The sequence below is a fragment of the Harpia harpyja genome, chromosome 3, assembly GCF_026419915.1.
Source record: "Harpia harpyja isolate bHarHar1 chromosome 3, bHarHar1 primary haplotype, whole genome shotgun sequence".
NCBI classification, from domain to species: domain Eukaryota; kingdom Metazoa; phylum Chordata; class Aves; order Accipitriformes; family Accipitridae; genus Harpia; species Harpia harpyja.
The window spans coordinates 26,405,253-26,430,072 of record NC_068942.1 but is presented as its reverse complement, the minus strand read 5'-3'; the positions used below and the strand labels follow the sequence as shown (position 1 = coordinate 26,430,072).

The 24,820-nt window shown below is 42.5% G+C and overlaps 1 protein-coding gene across 1 annotated transcript in view; it reads left to right on the top strand.

The window, feature by feature from the left end:
* Nucleotides 1-24,820, top strand: part of KCNQ5 (potassium voltage-gated channel subfamily Q member 5) — a 292,976-nt gene that overhangs the window by 254,276 nt on the left and 13,880 nt on the right. The window contains exons 8-11 of the mRNA XM_052781719.1: nucleotides 694-788; nucleotides 2,310-2,336; nucleotides 10,803-11,023; nucleotides 23,519-23,627. Of these exons, the coding sequence (XP_052637679.1) occupies nucleotides 694-788; nucleotides 2,310-2,336; nucleotides 10,803-11,023; nucleotides 23,519-23,627 (452 nt within the window). The remainder of the gene's footprint in view (nucleotides 1-693; nucleotides 789-2,309; nucleotides 2,337-10,802; nucleotides 11,024-23,518; nucleotides 23,628-24,820) is intronic.

The following is a 24,820-nucleotide window of genomic DNA, read 5'->3' as shown; positions in this document are numbered from 1 at the left end:
TGCTAGGCTTTGGCCACTCACCTTTGAAATGATTTGTTTCATGTTTTTGAACATTTAGCGGTGTTTCAAACCACAGAGAATACTTCTCTTTTCTTCTAAATGCTTTTTGTCTGGTTTTCATTATCATTTACAAAATGTATTATGACACTTTCTTTACCTCAGACTGCGAGTTTGTGTGGGTGTCCCCTATGGACTTGTCACCAATAAATCACTGCGATGCTTTTTTGAGCACCTTTATGTGCTGAATATCTTCTGGTGCTTCCCCGAAGCCAGTAACTCTTACTTTATCGCGTAAAGTGTACTGTGATTCACAAAAGTTTTGGTAGGTTTTTTACTGGTATTTCCTTAATCAACCTAATAGAGCACATCCCAGTCTGAGCAAAATCCCCTCTCTCCGTAATCAGTGCGGTGGCATTGTCACTTCATGTTCTTGGTTCCTTTGTGCTTTTCTATTGTTTCCCCATACCAGGCTTCTTGGCGGTTTTATTCTACCGACGCCAGCCGAACAAACCTGACAGCCACCTGGCGATATTATGAAAGTATTCTTCCTCCCCTCAGGCATGTATCAGTGCTATGAATGATAAAAGAAAGCCATGACTTGTATTGGTTACTAATCTGCTTTTCAATTTTTTGTTTCATCCCCTGCTCCCTCTTGCCTTGTTTTTTCTTTTTTACCATATATCCTGCACGTAGTGTGTATGGCGTAGTTATGCGGCTGATGAGAAATCGGTTTCCATTGCTACCTGGAAGCCTCATTTGAAGGCCTTGCATACCTGCAGCCCTACAAAGTAGGTACAAATATGGCAGCTGGTGCTGTTCTCGATGTCTGTTCAAGCTTATAGAGAATTACTATTTGTCTCTTTCGTCTTGTTTTGTCTTCTTAAGTCCTCTCATTAAAAATTTCAACTAACAAATCAGATCAATATTATCTAGGAGCTCAGGACAGTGGGACAAATACAAACCATTGCCATTTATCTAAGAAACACCACATTTTCCCGCAAACTCACTCGTATAGCAAGGTTTATGTCTCACCCAGTTCCAAATTCTCTCTAAGGAGAAAAATACTAAGTTTAGTGCAGAGCTTGTTCCTTGACTTAATGTTATTTTTGTGCCCGTGCCTCTGTGTAAGGCTATCGCTGCAGATCTACCTTTCCAAAGGAAGAGCGCCTTGCGGTATTCTGCAGGTGAATGCACTGGGGATTCTGCTCCTTTTCGTCATAACTTCTGATATATTCAGTATTTCCTTAGGGCAAACTACATCCTCAGTTATACACACAGTCAATGGAAGATGACTAAAAAGACCTGATGTCACAGTTTGGCAGAAAGGAAATATTTGCTGTCCTAGCCTGGGTGAGAATTCACAGAGCACTGGCAGCCCAAGACTTCAATAATTCAGTACAAGATTTACCAGAAGGTAATAAGTTGACTGAGTCAATACGGGGCACAAGTCAGGAAGTAAAAGCTACTTGATAAAGATCAAAAAGGAGAGTGCTAAGAGCCTTATGGGAAAGCTCTGATAAGCATCCTAACTGTTGTTATTGCAGACAGTGCAAGAGAATTAGTGGTTTCTCTCAAAGCTGGGTGATGAACATCCACATGACAGTAAAAAGGTAATCGTGTGCCAAAAAGCTCAGCCAAAAAGAGGTTTGGCTGGGTACCCAAAGCTGATCTTTGAATTTCAAAGAGTTGACAAGAACAGAGCCATAAGTAATCCATTACCACAACTGTAACTCCAAAATGCTCCAAACTAAAAGGAGCATTTAGATTAAAAGTTACATGGAATATTGATTTTTGACATATACAAACAGGTTGAAGGCAACATTGGTATAAATGGATGGATATAAAATTACATAAATAATGAAGCTGTATCCCACCTAAAATATTCTAAAATACGACTGTCCCTCAAAAGTGCATCTACTTGTTATTTTAAATAAGCGTATTGCTGTGCTATCCTAAAATTAAACCTTTTTATTTACCAGAGATAACTTTATCTAATAAGAGCCTACAGCTTTCTGTTATATATGTGTCAGCAATGCATTTTGCCTAAGTGCTTTGCCAACTCAGTCTGCAGTGGTATGTACTAAGCATGTTATGCATGCGTTAAAACAACCGAGAAGTTTCTTTTTCAGAAGCATTGTAGTTACGAGTCTTGCTTGAATGTTTTTGTGGTTGCAATGTAACGTGTGTGTTGTACATTAATTAATATATCCATTTATGTTTATCATATATCTAACATCATCTGTAACTAAGTAATGTGATTACTATCTGCATAACAAGTATGTTTTTCCCTCCCACTCCCTGACCTGAAGAAAAGAACAAGGGGAAGCTTCTAGCAGGTTTGTAGTTTCTTTTATTTCTTTATCTGTGAAATCGCTGCTTCTTAACGCCTTGTAGATGTCTCAGGTTCTATACAGTAGGTTCAATGAACTGTAACTGTTAACCGATAACAATCACAAACTGCATTTTTTTAAACTTGTATCGATAGACTAATGCTGCTGAAATTTGCTTCTTTGTCCCAGTTTTTGTACGGAAAAACAAGGCCATTTTTTGCTTTTTAACTGCGGGGGGAAGCTCAGTTCAAACATAGGCGGAGTAGCGAGTGGAGCAGCCTCCCCAGACCCAGCTCCTGGGCAAGGATGCGGCTCCCGGCTTCCACCATAAAATCGATGCTCACGTGTTCCAGGAATCCCAGCTGAAGCTACGGTCAAGTAGTTGAATTTGGCTTTGTGAAGGAGCCCACCACCCCCCCATGGCAGGAGGAGGACCCCCCCGACGGCACTGCCCGGCTGTCACCCTGGCGAGGGTCCGTGCTGCCTCGCGGGAGCATCCTCGGGGCTTCCTTCGGCAGGTGGGATTTCCACCCGGCCGGGATCCTCGCTCCGTAAATAAAGCCCTGGAGAGGCACGGTCCTAAGGCAGCAGGAGGAAATGCTGCTCTTGGCCGTACTTATAGCTCGAATCCTTAGGGATGGGAAAGGACTCGGTGGCTACAAGAGAAATTACGCTACCTCCGAACCTCGTTAGGGGTGGGAGTCAGCAGGCGTTCGGCAGCCGGCACTGCGGTATCGGCACGATCAGAGCATAGCGGAGTTTACCTCTGAGCAGAAAACAATGAAAACACAAGGAAAAAAGTGTCGGTGACACATCAACCCCCGAAATACATCCGCCCTCGAGTTGTGCTGCGGTTCACAAACTCTTCTGGGCGATCCAGTCACCTGTGAGGAGTCTGAGCATCGCGGCACCTCACACACAAACAGGGGTGTAATATCTTCACGTCGATCACCCCTGTCCCGTTCCACTTTCCAGATTGCTCCTCCGGCGCCCGACTCCGTCCTTTCCCCTGATGGGCACGTAACTGCTGCTAGTGTCACAGTAACTCCAGGGGACTGGATTTGCTCTGAGATGTCCCTCAAGAGCACTTCACCTGCTCCGTCAGTTCTGTGACTTTTCATATATGTTACGTTCACAGGCTTGCTAGCAACGTATTGATCTCATTAATTTATTACAGCCTGATCCAAACTTTTTGCGCTTGCCAGCTGTATTTCCTACTCTTTCAACAGCAACATTTAAAATTGACTTCAGCTTTTTTAAAGGTGAGACTGAAGCTGGCAGTAAATGAGTATGTACCTCCAAAATAGGGATTTGTGCGGACGGGAGATGTTAATCCCAGTTGTACCTGCGAGCACTTCAAGAGACAAATTTACTTACAATAAGTAGAAGCTAGATGCAAAAAAAACCCCAGCTGTCAAAACTATATTACATGCTCCATGTTAGTGATAACTGTTGTGGTTTTAAATGATTCGGCCAGATTTTTTCACCGAATGGAAGATGTTTGTCCCTTCAGAAACTCTTAACTAATATGTGCACTGCTGCAAATTAGTGTAGGTATAAAAATGAACTAGTTAACTCCTGAGATCCTGGTCTACAGTAAAAACCCTAAGGACCACTCAGTGCCTTTTAAAAAAGGTGCGTTTTGTCGGTGGCCAGTTATTGTTCTTATGGTGATATATTGCTGTATGTTTGTGCCACTTAAAGTACGTGTGGTGTATGTGGTCTTTTGTGGTAAAAATGTAAATGCAAACTGCTGCAACGTACTTCGAGATAACTGTCCTCGACCATTTAACTTCTTTCTTACCGCAATGCTGAGTGACTTGCATGGGATGTTATGTGAACGAAGTAAGCTGCTTCTTGCTTCACTCTTTAAATGAAGATGTGTTTGCACAAGTAGTGCATTGCATTGCTTTCTGAGTATGCTCTTTGCTCTGTACTCCATTCTAGTAACAGTGGAGAAAAACTTTTATTACTTTAGGTAAAAGTTAATTATTTTCTCTCCTACCAAAATGACTTTTATATTTACAGAAATGAATCCTTGCGTTTTGTCATGTATAGACCTACAGTCTTTCATTAGGTAACTAAATGTTGCTGTGCATTTGAGTTGAGAGAGCTGTGCTTATGAGGCTGTAGCTTCATATTGATTTTAAGAAAAATATGTATGTTGTATTTCTCAAAATATTATACACAAGTATTCTAATTAATCATTTATCAAAAGTAATAGTAGACAACCTCTCTGGTATATCCACGCTGTAAATGAGATGTTTCTATAAATCAGTTCTAGACATCTGCAAGTTATTTAAAAAGCCTGTATGTTAAATTCTACGTATCTACAAATGCACAAACTGAACGCAAATAATATTTATTCCTGTTCAATTATACAATGTGGCTGAAATTCTTCCTGTGCAGGAAACTAGATCAAGACTGATGAATCTTACAACATCCTGAGAGCATAAGCAGTCTTAAGCTGTGTGTAGGACACGCATTGGGTGTCTGCAAAGGGTGAACGTCACCCATCCAGTGTTGTAACTAGTGAGCCGGAATAGGAATTCCCTATTCAGACAACTCTCTCTGATGCAATAATGAGGAGTTTTGCCAGTATAGGAGCTTGGGGGAAAAACTCATCCCTGCTCCGAGGGAAACAAGTAAATTATACTCTGGAATTCTCTCCACCTCTTATACCGTATCTGTTTCTAAAAGTAGATTTATTGTAAACTCTCTGCATGCACCATATGAAAAAGAAATTGCCAGTGATGAAGAATCTAAGTTGAGGTGGAAATCCTAACCCCTTACCTAGCAGTGGAATGCTTAGTAACACGGTCCTCTATCTCCCCTCACTCCTAGTAAGCTTTGTAGTAATAAACAGAAGCTCTTCAGGATGTACACCCCTCGGAAACATAGGTATTCAGCATCCTGCCTATTCACATGATGTTTGAGAATGCCAACTAACATCAGGTGCATGATCCATTTACTTCCTCTCCGTAGTGCTTTAAAGTTCCTTACTTCTCCAAAGGAGGTTTCTTAATTTATTTATTTTTAACTGCTTGTAATTCCCTTGTTGCTTGTTGCCTGCAATGACATTAATACGATGGCAATAATACCAATTCTTTGAAGCTCATCTGGTCGGACAATTGCAGTGCGCAGCACGCCGCGGTTTGCCGAAGCCCCGTTCCCCTTTCTCTGCCTGAGACTTGAACTTTTGGAATGCATTACCCTGCGGAGATCTAAAACTGGGGTTGAATATTTGGGTGAAGACACTTCCCCAAGTCCAAGAGGATTTTTATAACTGTGGCAGCTGAGTTCTCCATCTAATAATTAGTGGGGAATATTAAGCTATAACACGCTAGGCAATACCAGCAGTCAAAATGTGCAACTGTTGTTGAGAAGAATCCCCTTGGACACAGCCCGCGGAAGCTGTGCCTGCGTCCTGTACTAGAAGGTAGAGGAATGCATGTGAAATCAACCATCTGCTTCAGCTGAATTCTGTGGAAATTGTGTCTCTTACCAAAAATGGTAATTCCTAGAGGGATAGATCTTATGGGAAGAAACCCTTGATTTATAACTCAAGCTTATTACAATTTTTTTCGTACTTTTAAAAAATAATTTAAAAGACAATAGAAGTACAAACTGATGATAGAAAAAGGAGATAAAAAATAGTTTCTCTTCATCTGGAAACTGTTTTGGAAAAGGAAAAAATACACAACCCCCCTGAACTTCTTTTATTTTTTTCTGTTTGACGATTGAACTTTTAAGACATTATGTCCCTGAAATTCTTGTTATTACTCATTGAAGGTATGAGATATAACACTACATTTCTTGGGTTCATGGTCCTAGCATGAGACTGGTGGAGAAATCTTGAATGTTTGAACTTCAGGCCTCACTGTCCTATCCATTGCATTTGTATTTGTTCAACTTAGCTTAATTTCAGTAAAGTCATCTGTAGGCTTGGTAAGAATCAACAGCTGTATTAATTGGAAGTTAACTGCTGAAAATTGGCACGTACGTTTGCTTGCTGTTGTTTGCCATGGGTGATAATTTTTGGCAGTTCTAGCTTCTGTCTCGTCTCGAGATCCAAAGCATTCTCCCTCACCCTCAGGCCCTCCAGTTACTTCTGATTCATTTCAATTTCTTCTTATTCCCGTTTCCACCAGCCGGCTCAGTATGAAAAGCTGAAAAACAAAACATAAATTGTGACTAGTAGCAAGCAGTTGTGCTGCAGGTCTGAAGCCGTAGCAGGGCAGAAGATAAACTTGACCAGAAATGCAGGAAGGTAGGCAGGGAAGTAGGGGAGTGGGACTGGGAGGCAAAAAGATGCTCAGTTAACCAAAAAGTATAGTAAGATGGTCCATGGAAGACAGACAGAGCTGTGAGTACGGGAGAGAAAAGCAAAGGTTTGTAGGCATTTATCCATTAAACCAAAATCTTTTCAAGTCTAGCCATTTGGTCCAGCAGAGAAGTGTTCGTTCCCCCTGCAGTGAAGCTACAGTGACCTCTAGTGTCCCTGAACACCTCTTCCCTCATAAATCAGGCGGAAAAGATGGAATTTAAAAAAGAAAAAATAAGAACTAGAAAGTCCTTTCCTATCTCAGGGAAGTGAAAGGCTCATGCATGCGCTGACGGGAAGAATAAGCAGTAAGATCCTACAAGTGACTTTCCAGAAGGCAAACAAATAGAGAAAAGTCACTTGCTTTTTTCCCACAGGTGCCAGTTGTAATCGATCTCCACTAAAAGATGCTTCAAAGCTCCAGGGTTATCGACACGAATATATTCCACAACTTGCAACCTGCATGAATAGAGGAGTGATAGGTCCAAAGAGATTACCATTGCCAGGGAAGATTGTAATAGGAAGCAAATACGTATATAAACCAAATGGGATAAACTATCAATCACGTCAGGTACAAGCAATGATGGACAGGCAAACATCTAAAGGAATGTAGAGATGACTGGACACAGCTGTGGTTCTCTCAGATCCTTGTCATTTAGGGGTGACTCAGGAACTTGTGTAATTTCATTTTCCTGATTCTTTCTCATGATTTTTGCCTTTTGGACCAACATTCAACTTAAAGTTTGGGAGTACTTACAGGGATATGTGAATTTCCAATGAGCATTAACAGGTTTGCATTAACTCAAGGGATTTCCTTTGGATATCATATAAAAAGAGAGGAGAAAAGGGTCGAGAGAAAAATAGAATAGACTAGGTCCTGCAAGAGGTGAAGGATTTTTAGCACGGCACTGGACAGTGCTAATCCAACCAGCACTAAATAAGAGTAAAGGGCCCTAAGGGCTTCAGTGTCGACTGAATCAAGTGCAGAGTGCCCAAAGATGCTTGAAAGGGCATAAGATTATCTCCACTCTGTATCTCTAACACTATCTCTACCACTATTGCAACAGAGAATCAAGAGCCAGGAACTATGTAGCCTGAAAGGAAAGGGACTTTCACTGTGGGAAAAAGCCTGGTCAGGAAGCCCCCCAAATGCTCTAATTCAGTTATTCCTCCATCTTCTGTTATTTATCATATATAGAAGAGCCCCATGGCAGCGTGCTCCCAAGGACAGCAGCTTTCTTCTCCCAAGCATGAATTCTCCACTGCTGCAAGTCATACAATTTATGCCTGCACTGAGTAGGACCCGGTGACTTCAGGAACATTTCCCACCAGTCTCAAAATAGGAACGGGGATCCAAGAAGCGAAGAACTGTTATAACCAGTGTCTTTGTTGAAACTCTCAAGATGCAAAATAGAGTTTCCAAACCACGCTTCCTTCAGGGGCTGCGTTTCTCTTCACGATGCAGCATCCTCCGCATGGACCCTTGGCATGCCATAACATTGCCATTGCTACAAAGCAGATTTTTTTTTTTTTTTAAGTATGAGGTCTGCATTTTAAATTAATATTTTCATTCTCACTGTTGCACTTTTGAAAAATGTCTCTAGTACAGATGAAGTGTCTACTGTTCCTTTCACCATTGCCTCATTGCTTTGATTTGGAGTACTAAAGATATTCAGGTTAAGTAGCCATTGTGTACCATTCAGCTTTTATAAATGAAATAACCCTGTGTACAAATCATTTAATGGCAGCCATTGCTTTCATTAGTACAAATTAATTGACAGAGCAACACGTATGCTTTTTTCATTTTTTTACTTTCATTTTTATATTGGAATTAATGGGATTATAAAAAATATGGTCCATACTGATCATTTTTATGGCTATTTTATCAATTTTCCTTTCATTTTAATTAGTGCAACAGGAAGAGAGCTGTCCAGAAACTTTTTTTCTCTAAGATTTGTCAAAAAAAATATAATTTGATTTCACGCTTCAATAGCAAACACAATTTGAGCCATAAGAGGAGTTAAAAAAAGCACAAAGGACACATGCCTAGGAATAATATCTTTAATAAGAAGTCCATTTTGATTCTGTTGCTCATGCTGTATAGTATGACAATGCAATAATGTGGTTAATAAATATTTTAGAGCTCGTATTTTCATTAAGATGCACAATGCAAAAGATTCCTGAGCTGAAACATAATTCAGTCTTGAAATGTAATTTGTATTGAAAATTAAATTTTAGAACTCACTTTTCTGTCAAAGAGTCGGTTCTGTGGGTCTTTTGTATTGCGTATGCAACAGCACACAGTACTGCAGGTCTGGGTAACAATTTGCAATAGAAATAGATAACATTTCCAGCACCGTGATGTGTTTATTTCAACAATTGCTTACTTTGGGCAAGGGAAGAAGGGGATTACATTCAGAAATTATAGTAAAGGTGTTCTTTCAAGTGATCCAACATGCCATATAGAAATACATTTATCTAATAATCTTTCTATTGATGTGCTCATTTTTTAGCATTCTTGAAAATTATCTCATTATAAGCTTCCCAGCATGTGCTTTGCCTGCTACAAACTGCATCCTTTCTGCTCTCAATGATGTTTGTATTCAGAATGAAATGCTATGCTACGCTACGCATGGACAAAGATATCTGATGATCTCAACATTTCACAGCCACTGAAGTTTATAACTACTTTCCATCTCATATAATTACATATTAACACTGTATTTTCAGAGTGCAGTAGGTTAAACACCTAAGGACCACATAGTCTATGTTAGCGTTAGCTAATTAGCTGCAGAATTCATTCCTGTTGAAAACATCTTACGGGCTTGCTGAAGTTAAACGCAAAGACTTTGAGAGTACTAGAAAGTGTCTTAACTTCAAGTACAATTATAATTTACAGGTAGACAGTCTTTGCTATAGCTGTTTTAAAAGCACCCCCGAAGCCTACGCCAAGGCAGTAGGACTGCAAGACCCAGTAACATCATACCACAAGCAGCTACTGCCTTGCTCCAGTCATCTCTCCCCTTGCAAGAACAGGACCACTGATCAAGACGACCATTCCCTTGTACAGGCGATTGAACCTAACCTTGTACCTAAAACAAGGTTTCCAAACCTTGGTATTGGACTTCCTTTCTGTTTCCCCTTTGTGCCTTCTGCTACAGGAAGAGACAAACAAAAGCAAAAATGTTAAATAATGAAAAAGCGTAGGTAGATAGTCACAGCGACCACAGGATGTTCATCGGGTATGTTTGAACATGAACAAAGGTAATTTAAGCACTGGGAGGTAGAAAATCTACATATCTACATATACATTATAAGCACAGGAGGGAAAAAAAATCAGTTCCAATTGGCCAGCTCTAAGACGACGGGACCACCATTGATCCAGCAGTCACAGTCATGAGCTTGGCTGGGCTCTTATACCTGCCCTAAAGCGCCTTTCCAATACCACCCGCAGGTAGTCAGCTCCCAGCTTTATCTCCAGCAATGACTTTAGTGAGCACACAGCGTATCATTACATTTCCATTAATCAGTCATCACGCTGTTTCTTGGATGTTTTGTTAATTTTGGTTTCATCTTGTCCAAGTAAGTGCTGTAACAAGGAATTCTGGATATCAGTGATCACTAACAATGCGTATGAAATGTTGCAAGTGCCACATCTTGAAAAAGCATGAGTATACTAACAGTATTTTTGCCTGCTTAAAAAAACCCCAAACAATACTACATGGCATGCAGTAATAATAGAATACATTTTGTTCTTGTTTATCTGAAGACATGGCCAGAAATGCACTGAGCTGGGCTGACTAAGATGGAAATAAACCTATTTAAAATTCAAGGAATAGAAAAAAAAAAAAAATCTTAGCGATTAATCTATAATAATTGGGTGAAATTTGTTTCTATTTGTTAATTTTAATTTCCTTTACAAGGTTATTCCGTACTGTAAGATAGACTGCCATTGACAATGCCTCTATCAAAAATTACACCAAATCGGTTTCATTCCCAAATGAAATACATTCAACGAAAATAAAAGTGTGTAAGAAACAGCTTCATACCATTGAGAATTTTTAGAAATTATTTTCCATTATCATATAGTAGAAAAAAGAAACGGAGTGAAGGAACTATGAAATAAAATACATTTCTCCTCTTCACAGTCAAAAGCTAAGTTTTAAGGAGCGGGTCCGGATGGCCAGCCCACGAGGTCAAAGTATAAAGAACAGGCAGTCTTCAGTTGGAGATCGCCGGTCACCAAGTGCCGACGTTGCCACCGAGGGCAGCCCAACCAAAGTCCAGAAGAGCTGGAGCTTCAACGACCGAACCCGCTTCAGGCCCTCGCTGCGGCTGAAGAGCTCGCAGCCCAAACCCGTGGTCGACGGTAGGAGTTGTTCATGCCTCGTTTGCCGTTGCGTGCTGCTCCCAGCCCGCTCACGCTCTCACACGCCTGCACGGTGAGCGCGACCCGGTTTCGGAAAGCAGAAAGAACTGTTATTTGGGGGCAGGGGCACGAGAAAGCCGTAGCCTGCTTCAAAGAGCATGCCGACGTGGGGGTTTTTTACCAAGAAATCTTGTGTCGGTGGTGCGTAGGGAGCAACTGGTGGGAAAAGGAGGTCACTATGGATGATCGCGGGTGGACTAAAGGCATCCCACGGATTTGGCGGCAGCGGCTCCGCCGTCGTGGCCCCTTTCCCGCCTCCGGGCGCAGCCGCTGCCCAAATCCGCCGCCCCTCGCCGGCGGGCCGTCCACCGCAGCCAACGCTGCGCTGGCTGCCCCTTTGCCAGCCGACAGCACGGCCTGTACGGCACCGGTCCCCTCGGGCAGGGGAGCTTGCCGAGGAGCTGGGAACGGCCCTCTTACCTCCGCCGGCGTTACCTTCACCTGCCGCCAAGAGAAAGACCACTGGGTGCTTTAAGTTCTACAGGGCTGCGTCTGGTTCGGGAAGGCGGGTGGCTTTAGCAAAAAACACCCAGCGCTATTGCTTTTAGGCATTGCTGTCTAAAGGGTATTTTAGAGGTAGGAAGGACTCCTACATGCGAAGAAGCGGATCTTGGTGAAAATGGCTCGCCGACCCCGCGGCAGGCAAGAACATCGCCTTTCCCGCGCGCTGCCTGCCGTGCTGCCCCTCTCTGCTCTCCGTTCGCTAGCTGTGGTCCTCTCCGGCATTAAACTAGCCAGCGTTTAGGCAAAGATCTTCATCTGCCAAAGCTTGCCAAACCAGGGACAGTGAGTCCCCTAACCGGGGAGTGGCAAAGCGGGTGAGAGCAGCCCCCCCCCGACAGGCAGGAGCCGAGGACACGAGATGAGCCCAAGCCCTGTAAGGGACGGGTCCTGTGCTCACGCAGCTCTGGGGGTACCGCTGCCCCATGGGATTTGGACTTGGGTTTCTCCATTCACATTTCTCCCAACTTGTCAACGTTTTGTTCTTTCTTGTGGGACCCCCAGGTGGAAAGTAAGGGAACCAAACTGATGGGCCACAACAGGAGGCAGTGGCCCTGGTTGTATGGGAAAGGTGCAACGTAAATCATTTGATGCAAGTAGAGATGTAATTTTAAACTCTTTCTACGATGGCAATCACGCGTGTTCCATCCAACAATTGTGGTAAAACTAATTAGACAGAAGCGCGACTTCGGTGTCTGCTTCCTTTTCAAGAGCACATATTATCACAGACATGTAGGCTGCAAAATACCCGTTGAACTGAAATGCCCCATCCCTCAGCTGAGGACGTCCTACGCAACTCATCTCTTCAGGAAAAGCCTGGGTAAATAAACATTTCCTGGAGGGCAAAAAAGACGAACCGACAGCGTTCGCTAAGGTCATGGTTGCGGGCTAGTCCTCCCCTGCGGAGACCTCTCAGATGCACAAATCCCAAATTTGGCTGCATCACGGCGAGCTACTGGGGTGTACCAGCCACCAGGCTGCTCTCCAGGCGGCTCAGCACTCCTCGCTCCCTTCTGGGGCACAGGTCCTGGCTCGTGTCCCACGGCAGCTGCGGCACAGGGGCTGTGGGATGCTGGCCTGGGTCTCCCGCTGACGTGGAGCTGGGACGGGGCCACTCGCTCCATGATGGGAAGTGAGAAATGCTCTAAGTACCAGCATGGGGTTGAAGCTACCCTCTCTAAATTTAGGCTTCCTACATAACCACTTATATAGCGCAAGTATCTCCCCAAAACCACGCCAGAAGTGATTTCATAGGTTAAACCCCTGTAACTCGCACCGTGCCTGGAAGTGACCTAAGAAGAGAGTAATTTGTTGAGCACACTCCCGGGGTATCAGCGGCTCGCTTCTGCTCCAGCCCTGCAGCCTGCACCTCACTCAAGCATCCGTTTAGTTTTTCATGAGCCCATTTGTCACAGAAACATTTCCTCAGCGTGTCCTCTGTTTTGTCCTGTATGTCTTGTCGTTAATAGCAATGATCCGCACGAGAAGATCGTGTTCCCTCTTATTGTCTCCCTTTCACGGAAAAGGTGGCATAAACGGCACCTTGGATATATCTGTAGATAAAAGATAATAACAACAGCAGAGCATTCCTTGCTGCGTGTAAACCCTTAAAGATCTTCCCGCTCCTCAGGGCGAGCGCAGCCTGTTTCCTGGTCAGTGGTTTCCAGCTACTAGTCCACCCTTATGAACTGGGGCCAACAGATATGACCAATTTCTCATCCGTGGCAGAAGGAACAGCTTCCATTGTCTCCAGCTTTTAGGCGAATGCCAAGTTTCCACTCTGGGACCTCGTCCAGCTACTTCTAGGACTGGTATCATCAGAGAGATGTCCAGTGTGCTCACTGCTGAGAGACAGCTCCCTGCTGCCTTGCCCAGTCCATTGCAGAAAAAGTCAGGCACTACCAACCTTGATTTCTATTTTTTTTTTTTTTTTTGGTGCGTTACCGATTTCATAGTTTGATATGCTTGCTGCATTTGACAGCTCAGTTAAAAAGATCTGGAGATGATGTATTTAGTTTAGAACATCTTGCATTTTTCACTGGATGAAAATACAGTATTTTCAGCATTTTATTAATACCTCTTGGTTGTCAGGTTCTCCAGTTTCCTCCTTGAGGTATTCTCCGGCCAAAGGATTAATTATTTTGGTGGGCTGATCTTCAAGACAAACTAGAAGCCACCCCTTTCCGGATGAAAGTCTGGACACAAAACAATACCCTTGAACAGCCGGTCCTTCTGATCATTCTTACATCTCTGCAGCATGTTTGGGAGGAGAAGAAATTACACTTGCAATAGACCTTTTGGCCAGTGACAACAGAGTATTGAGTACACAGTCCAGTGTCAAAACTTTATATCAGTGATCTAATGAAAAAAAAATTCTCACTGTGAACTTCCCCTTCCGAAAGACAAGACACTCAGATATTTGCTTGATTTTTCTTTTACCATATGGGACTGGGGTTGTAAATGATCTTCCATTAGCACAGGCAGAGGAGGAACTACCTCGCCGTGAAGGTGAGGTGCACTGAACTCTGTAACAATAAAGCAAAGAAGCAAATATGTAAGTAGAGGGTTCAGAAAGGAAGAGAAATTATTAGCGTACAAGGGTGATCTGAGGCAGATAGATAGTCAACACAGCAACTTTGCAGGGCTGACTGAGTTCTGATAAAGGACGTGGTTGGAATCTAGGCCAAAACCATCAGAAGAGACTGCTGGAAAAACTAAACATTAGCAATTACAAACTGGCCTGTAAAGGGAGGTTTCTAATCCAGACAGGAGCTTATGGAGGCAGCTGAGAGGCGAACAGGATTGAAAATGTAGTAGCCTTCCTCTTAGGCTACCCAGTAACAAAAGCTTACTAACACTCCCCCACTGCATATTAAAACCACAGAAGGAGAGTTTCTTGGCAGCAAGCAAAACACTTAAGCTGGCCACAGGTATCTTCCAAAAGGATTTTGGCATAGCAGCCTTAGAACAGTATGACCAAAACTATTGCACGAATGGCTTTATTTATGGGTAGCAACAGTCCTCTGAAATGGTCCATAAACCATTTATTGCTATTGCCAAAGTGGGCCTGGCAACAGCAGTAATTATTTCAGCTACATACATGGCATTTGCAAGTGGAAGCCAAACCTGAGAGAGCTTTGATGGCTGGAGAGGTCTTTGGTGGCGTGGCAGCAGATGCTCTCTCGAGCATTTAACAACAGCGCAGGGGAGTGAAATTGAAAACCAAGACTTGCATAATCTGATTTTAAATACATGTCCAGTCTCTGGTGACATGTGGCTCACGACTGCCAGAACTCTTGTTGAAGAGGAGACCCTGCACAAGTCAACGAAGGTGCCAGGGTTCTGTATTTCCAATTCTTGTTATCAGTCTACAAGGAACTGTCAGGACCAAGCAGATCAAAGGGAGATCTTCACCAATCAAGAATGGTGAAGCTTTACAAAGCACACGCTTGAAAGGATACAAGAATCGTGTAGGGTCGTGCAAGGGCATCCGAAGGGATGCCACGTCACACGGGCGACGGTGCTGCCTGCCCCCCCACGCCTGTACACGAAGAAGCCAGGAGCCACCTCTGGCCCCAAGGGCCCCTCATGTGCTACGGCTTGTGTCCCTGCTCCACAAACAGGGAAAACACGGCCAACGTGGGGGATGGCCCCCGGCACACGAGAATACCCGCTGGCAGGGGCCAAACCCGTGCCAGAGTCTGTGCAAGCAGTGAAATAGCACAGGTGACCTCATGCCGTTGGTTAAGGCGCTGCGCCCGTGCCTCGTTGTATGTAGCATAGATCCAGCCACAGAGACTCAACTCAAAAAATCTCTCCTTCGCAGACACCGGTGCTCCTGCCCTGGTTTTTTTTTCTGCTTCCCTCGTTTTCCAAGGAACGGAAGCTTTTCTGCTTAAATCATGCTCCAGTCTTGCACCACCACTGCTGAAGTAATGAACTGATATTATGTTGTGGATGCAGTTCTCAGGGAGGGACCAAAATGCCCTATTATACTTGTTTTCTACCATCCCATGCTTCTAAGCCTCTGCATGAGTTACTCTGCCTTTACTGGAACCTAGAGACATGCTGTAGCTTTTTGAATAAAACATCAAAAGCCTTCAGCACTGGAGATATTACAAACATATTTCATTTGATTAATTAAAAGGAACTCTCTAAGGAAATACTTGATTTCTTGCACCATCCCTGAACATTATACGCTCACACGACCTCTAGCCTTTCATTCCCTGCAGAGTACTTGCGCAAAATCCTCAGGGTAGAGTATATTACAAGAGCCATGGAAAGAATGCAATTGTGCATTTCAGCCCCCATGTCCTCAGTTACTACCATGTAATTTATGGATTGCAAAAATGACAGGTTTTCCTTTCAGTAGCACAAACATCTTGACCTTGTATAAGGTTCACTTGATGTGGCAAAGGTCCTTCGTTGGGTTGCTTTCACATTTCAGTTAGCTTAAATTTGTTGATTGAAAATGAAGCTGCATGATGTCAAAACAAAGCTGCTCAATTTGCATAAACCCCATATGATGGGACTAAATGACGTTTTATTAGCAATATACCAATTTGTGCTAGAGAGGAGATTTATTTTCTTGTGATCATTTAACTTGGTGATAGAGCTGTCATTTATTACCATTGTCACTGTAATTAATTAGGAAGATCTGGCATTCTGATCTAAGCTCCAAGTCATTTTCTCCTTTTGTGTAAGTAAGTACAGGCCATTGGTTTTGAGGCATTATTTTAGTTTATTCCAACCAAGGTCCTGGCCATATGAGTCCATAATTTAGTCTCTCTCTTTATGATACGACTCGAGGAACTTGCCGTGCACCGTTGCTCGCTGGACCGAGCACTTACTCGGTGGTCACAGGTGAATGATTAGCAAGCTCAGCTCCATGAGGGACAGCAACAGACCATCACACAGAATTTTGATCTGCACGGGTTTCCGATAACCTCATCTGCAGTGAAGAGTAAACAACTGAGTTAAGAAGTCATTTTGAGAGGACGCTCATAAAACTTCCCAATCACCATGTAACCCACTTGCACCAAATCTGAAATATTTGAGGGATGTTTTCATTTTTACAAAATGTTGTTGGGGAAATCCTTCCTGGCTTTTTGAAATACAGGACTCTCCTGTGGCTACCTGAATCTAAAGCTGCCGTCCTCCTCTCTCCCTTTGCCCACTGCTACCACCTCCTTCAAACAACAGAACCTGGAAATCTCCCAGGGCGCAGGACCTCTGTAGACCTGACGGAATATCAGACATCTGATCAACTGACGTATGCTACAACGTCTTGCAGGGAGACAGTCAGTTTGGTGCGACGTTTAGCTCATTAGTCCACAGTTCTAGATCTTATCATATATATCTGCAATTTCTTTTACAGTTTTAACTTCTTGTATGCGGTGTATATAAAATAACAGAGATGTGTACCTAAAAACACACTAAAATCATACGTTTAGAGTCGCCTAGCATTTTTCTTTCTTACTCTTCTCACATGGCCATCGAAACTTGCTGGCTAATGTGCCACTATTTATAATAAGATCAGCCATTTTAACTGCACGATTATTGTGCGCATAATGAATTGGTTTGGGAAAGTCTCCTGGTCCTCCATATCATCACTCAAAATGAAAGGGACTCCTTTTTACTTAAGTAGTGGGAGCTGTTCCATGAAATCTTGCCAGTGCAGAAAATTTTTGAGAAGTTAAATAATAACTAGAGATAATTGACAGTTGTTAGAAGGGAATGCTAGAATTTTAGATATTTGGAACTTGCCTGCATTATATGATAACTGATATAAACTAGGTTTCTAACCTTAAAAAATTGCACTTACAAAGGAAGGAGACTACATAATTATACCCAGAATATGTAGAAAACTTTCCACCAATCCTGTCTTCCATTTTGGCCAAAACTGAGCTTTTTTAGAAACGCTTTCGCATATAAAATGTTGTTAGGGATATTCTTTATGCTATTCTGCTTCATACTGCACTGCAGCTACCGAATTCCAGTTCTGATGTCCTCTTCTCTTCCCCATCTGGAAAGTTTTGCCTTTTTCAGGAGAAAGACAAGGGAGAAGGGAAGGGGCTATGCATACAGCACTACTCCACTCCTCATAGGTACTGCCTGCGGGGTAGAGGCCAGGTCGGACACAAGGGAAAGGAGCTCCTACAAGCTCGTGCAGAATTGCTCCTCCTTCCAGGAAGCACCAACTTCCTTCCTTTCAGGAGAAATTGCTTTCCAGCATGGAAACGGCAAGCATTTCATAAAAGCCCCCTGTAAACAATGTTTTCAAATGTTGTCATCCTTGTTCCCTCTTTCTTAATTTTGCCACTTGAATACTCTTGTGTACTACCAGGCATTTTTGTGTCCTTTTCTAGACAAATATTAAGCATCTATCATGAAGAGCACGTCATGGAAGTTTTCTTGTCCTGCCTCTTTCCTTCTTTCATGATTAGAAGAAAGCCTTTTTTTTTTTTTCCAGGGAACAAGGAAATAAATGAATGATTCACTCCCTTGGGCCTCCTTTTTCTGGCCTCTGCTCTGGAAAGCATATAAACATGGGCTGTTGCCTTTCCCTCTTTGGGGGAGCTTTGGGCATTCTTATCATTAAGTATGTGATTAAGTTCCATCCCAATTAGTGTTGCTTTTTTCAGTTGATTTCTCCTACGGAGCTTAGCAAGCAATCACAGTAAAACAATTTATGTGAACTCTTTACTGAAACCGAGTCAGCTTGTTGATGTTTTAAAGCAAAGGAAAATTTGAAACAAAATCACTTCTAGGGGTAGTGAAGGGAATTTGTATTCATGGTTCAACAAACAGGAAAATAATGGGAAGAGGTGAGAAGCTTCATGAAATAAAGTTAAACAAAGGCACTGGGCTGAGACACATTTTATTTTGATAAAGGGAGATTGCATGAATTGTATGAATATAAACCATGAAGATGTTTGTACTTAGAATAATTTTTGAGGGGAAAACAGTAACTGAGATTTTGCGAAACATTCTGTGCATTGTGGCATTTGTGGAAATACTATAAAATACGTACCGGATATCTCCATTTTCTAGAGAACATAGGCTAAACCCCTAACTCCTCACAGCGAATGCTCAGGGTGAAGAAAGGCAGTGTAAAGTTGAGTGCAATGCGCCTACCTTGTAGGCATCCTAGACATTACCTAGAGCAGCATAACAAGGGCTCTCCGTTGCTTGCAAAAGGGCCCAAAAGAAGAGAATAATGAGAGTATTAAGCTGCCAACATTGCTTCTTGAACAAGAGGGGTCATCTGAGCTCAGTAGCCATTTAAGTGTAAGGCAGTTTGGAGCCTTAACGCTAAAGCAGCTGCAGCAGACGTGTGTATCGGCACCTCCCACAGGGACGATCTGTCCTCCAAAAGCTTTGAATTTATGTCTAACTTTACTTGCCCAGAAGTTAGATGCACTGAATACTCCGCTCGTCTTCTTTCTGGCCACTCACGCAGAAAATGAGTGTGGAGAGGAGCGCGTCACGCTGGGGTGCTCCGCGCTCCGATGAGGCTGCCGAAGCGGGTGGAGGACAGGCTCTGGAGCGGCATTAGGGATTGCTTGGACTTCAGTTCCCAAGCTGAACTCTGGATTTTGAACGATAGTTATAATCTACGGCTTGATGTAACTCAGCACCTGTGAAAATTAGGCCACCGTCCATTTTTCACCTTGAGTCATGCATTACAATGAAAATTAATCAGACTTTTTTTCCAAATCGGTGCTTTTTTTACCAAGTTGACACAACACTGTGCTGTAACATGAATAACTGAGAGTCATGTGCAAACTATCAACTTCAGGCACCTATTTAGGTTTTGCCGTTTCTAAAAGGTGGGTACTCAGCCTCAGCAGAATGATTCACATCACCCACATGAAGAGCCCTAACTGCCTCCTACGCAGTCAGAGTAAGATCTGAGTGCTTCCGAAGGCTTCCAAAAAACAAGTCAAAGGTTCTGTGTTGGGATCATCATACCAATCACTACGTTAGAAGGACTTCCACAGGAGTCTTCATGGTGTCGGCACATGCAGTTATTAATGCTGGATTGTTGCTGCTAGCATATGGCAGTTCCCAGAAAACAAACTAAAGACCACAAAATACTTTCAATTCTGTTAAACAGGCACATCATTACTTGAATGTTACTGACATTGAAAGCATGGAGCTATGAGGGTGATCAGAGCAGTGTCACAGTTTTCCTGACGCCAAAGCACGTTATTAAATAACAGAAAAAACTTCTAAGAAAGGACACATGATATTTACACAAATAATAAATCATGCCTCATTTGTAACTTTGCACAGAGCCATATGAAATGCAGATAGGAACTCGTAAATTTTTTGTTGGTGACATATAATGCTTCAGAACAGTGTAATTTTTCACCCGTTCATTTGGGGTGATCATGAATGACTGGAGTTTGCATGAAGAATGCATAAACACTGTGACAAACAGGGAGCTATCAAGATGATTTTAATGACTTGTGCATGCCTCTCTTCTACTTCTTGGTAATTGCTGATTTGCTGTGTGATTAAATCAAAGACTGCTCTTCAGGAAGAAAGAGAAGAAATTAAAAAGTGGCAAAGACAAGACTGCAGCCCAAAGTAAATAATGTCAAAGATTGTAAGACAATGGCGGATGCCTCATCAGTTGTGAAATAAACACTTTCCAGATTGACATTTAGGATCAAAACACATCCTGAATTGGAAAGATGCCGGTATTAGAGAAGGGGAATTGTGTCTGGATTGTCAGACTGGCTGACACCCCTTCTTAGGGAGACTTGCGGGGGTACGTCTAGAGCTGTATTCAGAGACGCTTTGGCCGTCGTCGAGACCAGATCCGTGCACTGCCCAAGCGACAGCCTTGAAGGGCCCGTTTAGCTGCTGGTGGAGACTCCTGGAGAGGAAAAAGGACCAGCGCTAACCCTAGGAAGGGCTGGCAGAGCGGCCAGGTTCATGCAGAAGCGTGCGGGGCTAGGCACGAGCTGGCACCGGAGGGTCTACCTGCCCCGTTAGCGATGGGGAGAGATCTCTCTGGGAACAGGCAGCGGCTTGGAGCGAGGCTTGTCGGAGGCCGTAGCTTAGTGCCGTCTGGTAACTGGCAGGGATTTTATCGGCTGGAGCTGACGAAGCGGCCAAACTGACTCCAGCATAGCCCCGACCTCGAGGATGAACTCGAGAGGCACAGAAGCGAGACAAGTACATCTCGCCTCGTAACCATGTCGTACACAATGTGAGCTTCCACTGGAAAAATTCATCAGAATGTGAACTTTGATTTCAGTGCTGTTTTAAGCCGGAAATTTTTTTCCCAAATTGTTACTGTGCATTTCCAAAACTTTTTCCCAAGTCTGCTCAGTATTCTAAAGAAACATGAATGTTTCCCATATGAATCAAACAAGGTTTATGGCTTTTCACAAGTTTTATTGACATGTGGTACCGAGCGCCTGCCATAATGAAGGAAATTCACGTCAGTGGGAATGCTAGAAAGAAAAAAAGAAGGTCATTTATTAGGAGCGGTATCTCTTCTTAAAGCTGGCTTAAATTTAAAAGAATTTGCCAGCGTCTGTCTAAAGATTTTGCTGATTTTTGTATCCACATGTGAGCAACATGGAATCCTATAATTGCACCACACTGTTCTCAAAACGGTTCTGCAAAGATATACTGTGTTAAGGAAGCCCTTTTATTAACGACACGGTACTTGGCAAAGAACCCAGGAACTGTATCAGTGAGAGAACCATTCAGAAACATGTTTATTCTAAACTTTTGAGTCTCCTGTTACACTGGGGTTACATGGTTGTAGTTCTTGTGACCTTAGCAGAATTATTCCTAATTTATACTGGCATAACTGAGTAGATTCAAACCTCAGAGAGCCACTGGAAATACCAATAGCATAAAAAGCTCTGGTTTTAGTATGGCACTTAGAAATGAGCTGGGAGATTTCAGCACTGGGAGAAGTAACTGGAGAGGCTGATCAGACATGACACCTGGAAAGTTAGTGTCATGGAATACTTAGCACCTTCAGAGAGAGGTTTTTAGGTAGTGTATATATCTATCAAACTAATTACATCATTTATCTTAGCTAATCACATTTCTGGGCAGGGATCCAAATGTTAGTTAGGCAGGATAGGTGGAGCGACATATATATTTTATCAATAAGATAAGCCGAGTCAGTAGCAAAGCTTGTGAAAGAGTGCAAGAAAAAAGCACTCTTGTCATCATTGTGGGCGTGACTTACAGTAAGAGCACAGAAGGGGAGATTTCAAAGTTCTGTAGGAAAATTTCACTTTTACAATGTAAAACTGAATTTTTTTAAGCTTGCATTTGATTGTTTCATGTATACTTAAATGTATAATTAACTTGGCTATAAACCATTTTTCTTTCTGCGTTAAGTTGATCTGTCAAAGATAAAATCTCCTGCTCTTCAAAGCTACAGAAGATATTCCCCATGAATGTACCAGTTCAGCAACAGTCAAAAAAGAAAACATATTCTTGAGGGTAATGAACTAGCCAGAGTCAACAAAATAAATTATTATGGCCAAATATTAAATCTGTGAAGACAACAATGCAGCAATACCAGTTCCTGCAGATGCAGCCTAGTACAATTCTGTTTATGCCAAGATAGCATTCCTATTAGATTTAAAGGGTACCATGAAATTTCCAGGCACTTCTGACTGACAAAGAATATTCTTCATCTTTATTTTACAGTCTTTCTGGAAAAGGAACTTGCAAAAAATGTCCTGCAATCATTTGTGTCTGATTGTGCTTCAAATCTGCTTATAAGAGAAGCATGGTTTACTTGCAGAGTTCCTGCATGACTAAGCCTATGTTTTAAATAACAGCATGAATAACAGCAGGGAGATAGGACTGGGAAGAAATCTCCTCCATGACTGAGGGTTACTGAATCCCATCCTTTTTTCTCTATTTGATGTCAATGTTTCATTTTACACTCTCTTCCTCATGAAGCAGAGACACTCACATGTTGAAATACACTGACCTTGGGTGAAATTCTTCACCTGGGCACTTGGACTTTGTGCAGTCAAAGAAAGATTGTTTGGGAGGAAAAAACAGCTTCCCTCAAGTCTTTCTGCTGCCTTTGAGACATATATGACGTATGGGCATCCACTGACCCTGCCCTCCTTGCTCCGTTCCCATTCCAGCGCATTTTAAGTTTGTAAAACTTCTTGGTCATGCATCAGTCCCTGTTTTCTTTGTGTATCGAGGTACACTGGGCACTTCTGAGATTTCTAGCTAATTTTCAAATGGTAACTCTGCAGAGGCAGTGTTAGGAAGGGGTAGAGGATCCATTTTTTTCAGGCAAATAAATACAGTAACTTGGCTTAAGGCCCTGTTGCAAAGGAAGGCTGCAATATCTACGTGACTCTGAGGTTTAAGGTGGCAATTGATCTATGATGGATATCATTCTCTATTCATGTCTGGTAAAAAGGTACTTCATTTATTTTCACCTGTAATAAAGTGTTGGATCATTCCACAGCCTCCTTATTGAATGAAATGGATCTTCTCCTTTGTCTTCAGTGTCAGGTTGATCCATAGTGGTAAAAAAATAACGATTTAATATAACTTCAGCATCTTTTGATTCTGCCGTTACATCTGTTAGCTCACCACTTTCCCTTAAGACAGAGAATGTGATAAAAACCAGTGAGACACCAGGAACAGACACACTGGTACTTAACTATTAATTTGTTTGAAAAATCACAGAGCTTTCTTCCTTTCTAGCTTTCACTATGTTCAGTGGGGACTACCCAGGCCTTTTGTAACACAAGCATAGACACACACAAGTGCATCATATAGTTCGTAAACTGATGAAGCTCTGTCTTATTTGATTTGTAGTCCTTATTTTTCCAGAACAACTGTGCAGGTGGTTAGAAAACACTAAGGAAGAGATTTTTAAATGCTGCTTGTTTAGTCTGCTCTTGCATTTTGCAGCTGACACCAGTCTTGGAACAGATGATGTTTATGATGATAAAGGGTGCCAGTGTGATGTGTCAGTAGAAGATCTCACCCCTGCTCTTAAAACTGTCATCAGAGCAATCAGGTGAGTCAAAAATACTGAATGAATAAATATTTGAGATTTCTTTAACTAAGGTACTAATTAACTGCATGTCAATTAATAAAATGGTAATTAGTGGAACTTATTAGATGGCTATATTTGTTACCTAACTTACGTTAATATAGTTTATTTATGCTTCCTTTTCACCAGTATTTTAATTAAAAGTTAAAATATTTTATCTGTTCTGTTATCAGCTTTTCAATGTCTAAAAATGCTACATGATTTGACTCAGAAAAGAAAGAGAGTAATGAATGCTGGTTTCCACTAGATTTCCTGTAATCCAAAATACTGTCATCCAATTTGATGTAGTTTTACTGAATGTGTATCACCTTGCCTGGAAAAATTATTTCCTTTAAAAGTTTAGGGGTTTATTGCGGTTCCATATTCCTGAAACTGTCATATGACTTTCATTGCAACTTCCTTCTGGTAACAGCAGAATGATTACATTCATTCAATTGTGCAAAGCCTTGCCTGCCACTATCCATTGAACTAAATATAACCCTAATAATTTAAAACTAATAGTCTCCTTATTTTCCAAGAAAGCAGAAAACTGCATTGAAACTTGTAAAATTACCTGTATTGAAAGCTTAAACTTAGCATTCACCCTCCTGAGACCATCATGGCTCTTCATCTTCCTGAATATTTTGAAGTGCAAATCCCGGCAGGCAAAATCCCTGCCATAAAGAGAAGGAAGGAGAGCTCAGGCATTCCCTCTCTGCTGACAGCAAACCTGAGGTTATCGCTGGGGGTCACCCCGCTGGCTCTGCACCACGGTCACGGCCGTGCCCAGCACCCTTCTTGCAGGCAGGCAGGCAGCGGCCACAGGGGATTTCTGCAAAACCCCGTGGAAAGATGATGTTTTCCTGCAGGGAGACTCTCGCCTGAGTTTTCTCAGCACTATGGGAAGAAAGAACTCCAGCTCTTTATCAAATAATTTCATAGAGTGGTAACCTATGGGCTACTTGTATTTCCTTCCCCTTTTTCCCCTGATTGCCAATGAAGACAGATAGCGAGCGAGGCTGTTTCTAATACTTTTCTACCAGCACAGACAGCTTGACAGATCACTTGCAGACATCTGTTCCAGCCATTTTTCCAACCTGCCTGGAAACGACCTCACAGGACGTGTCAGATACCAGGTCCGCGTCCACAGCCACTGCAACTGGCAACTCAAATGTCAC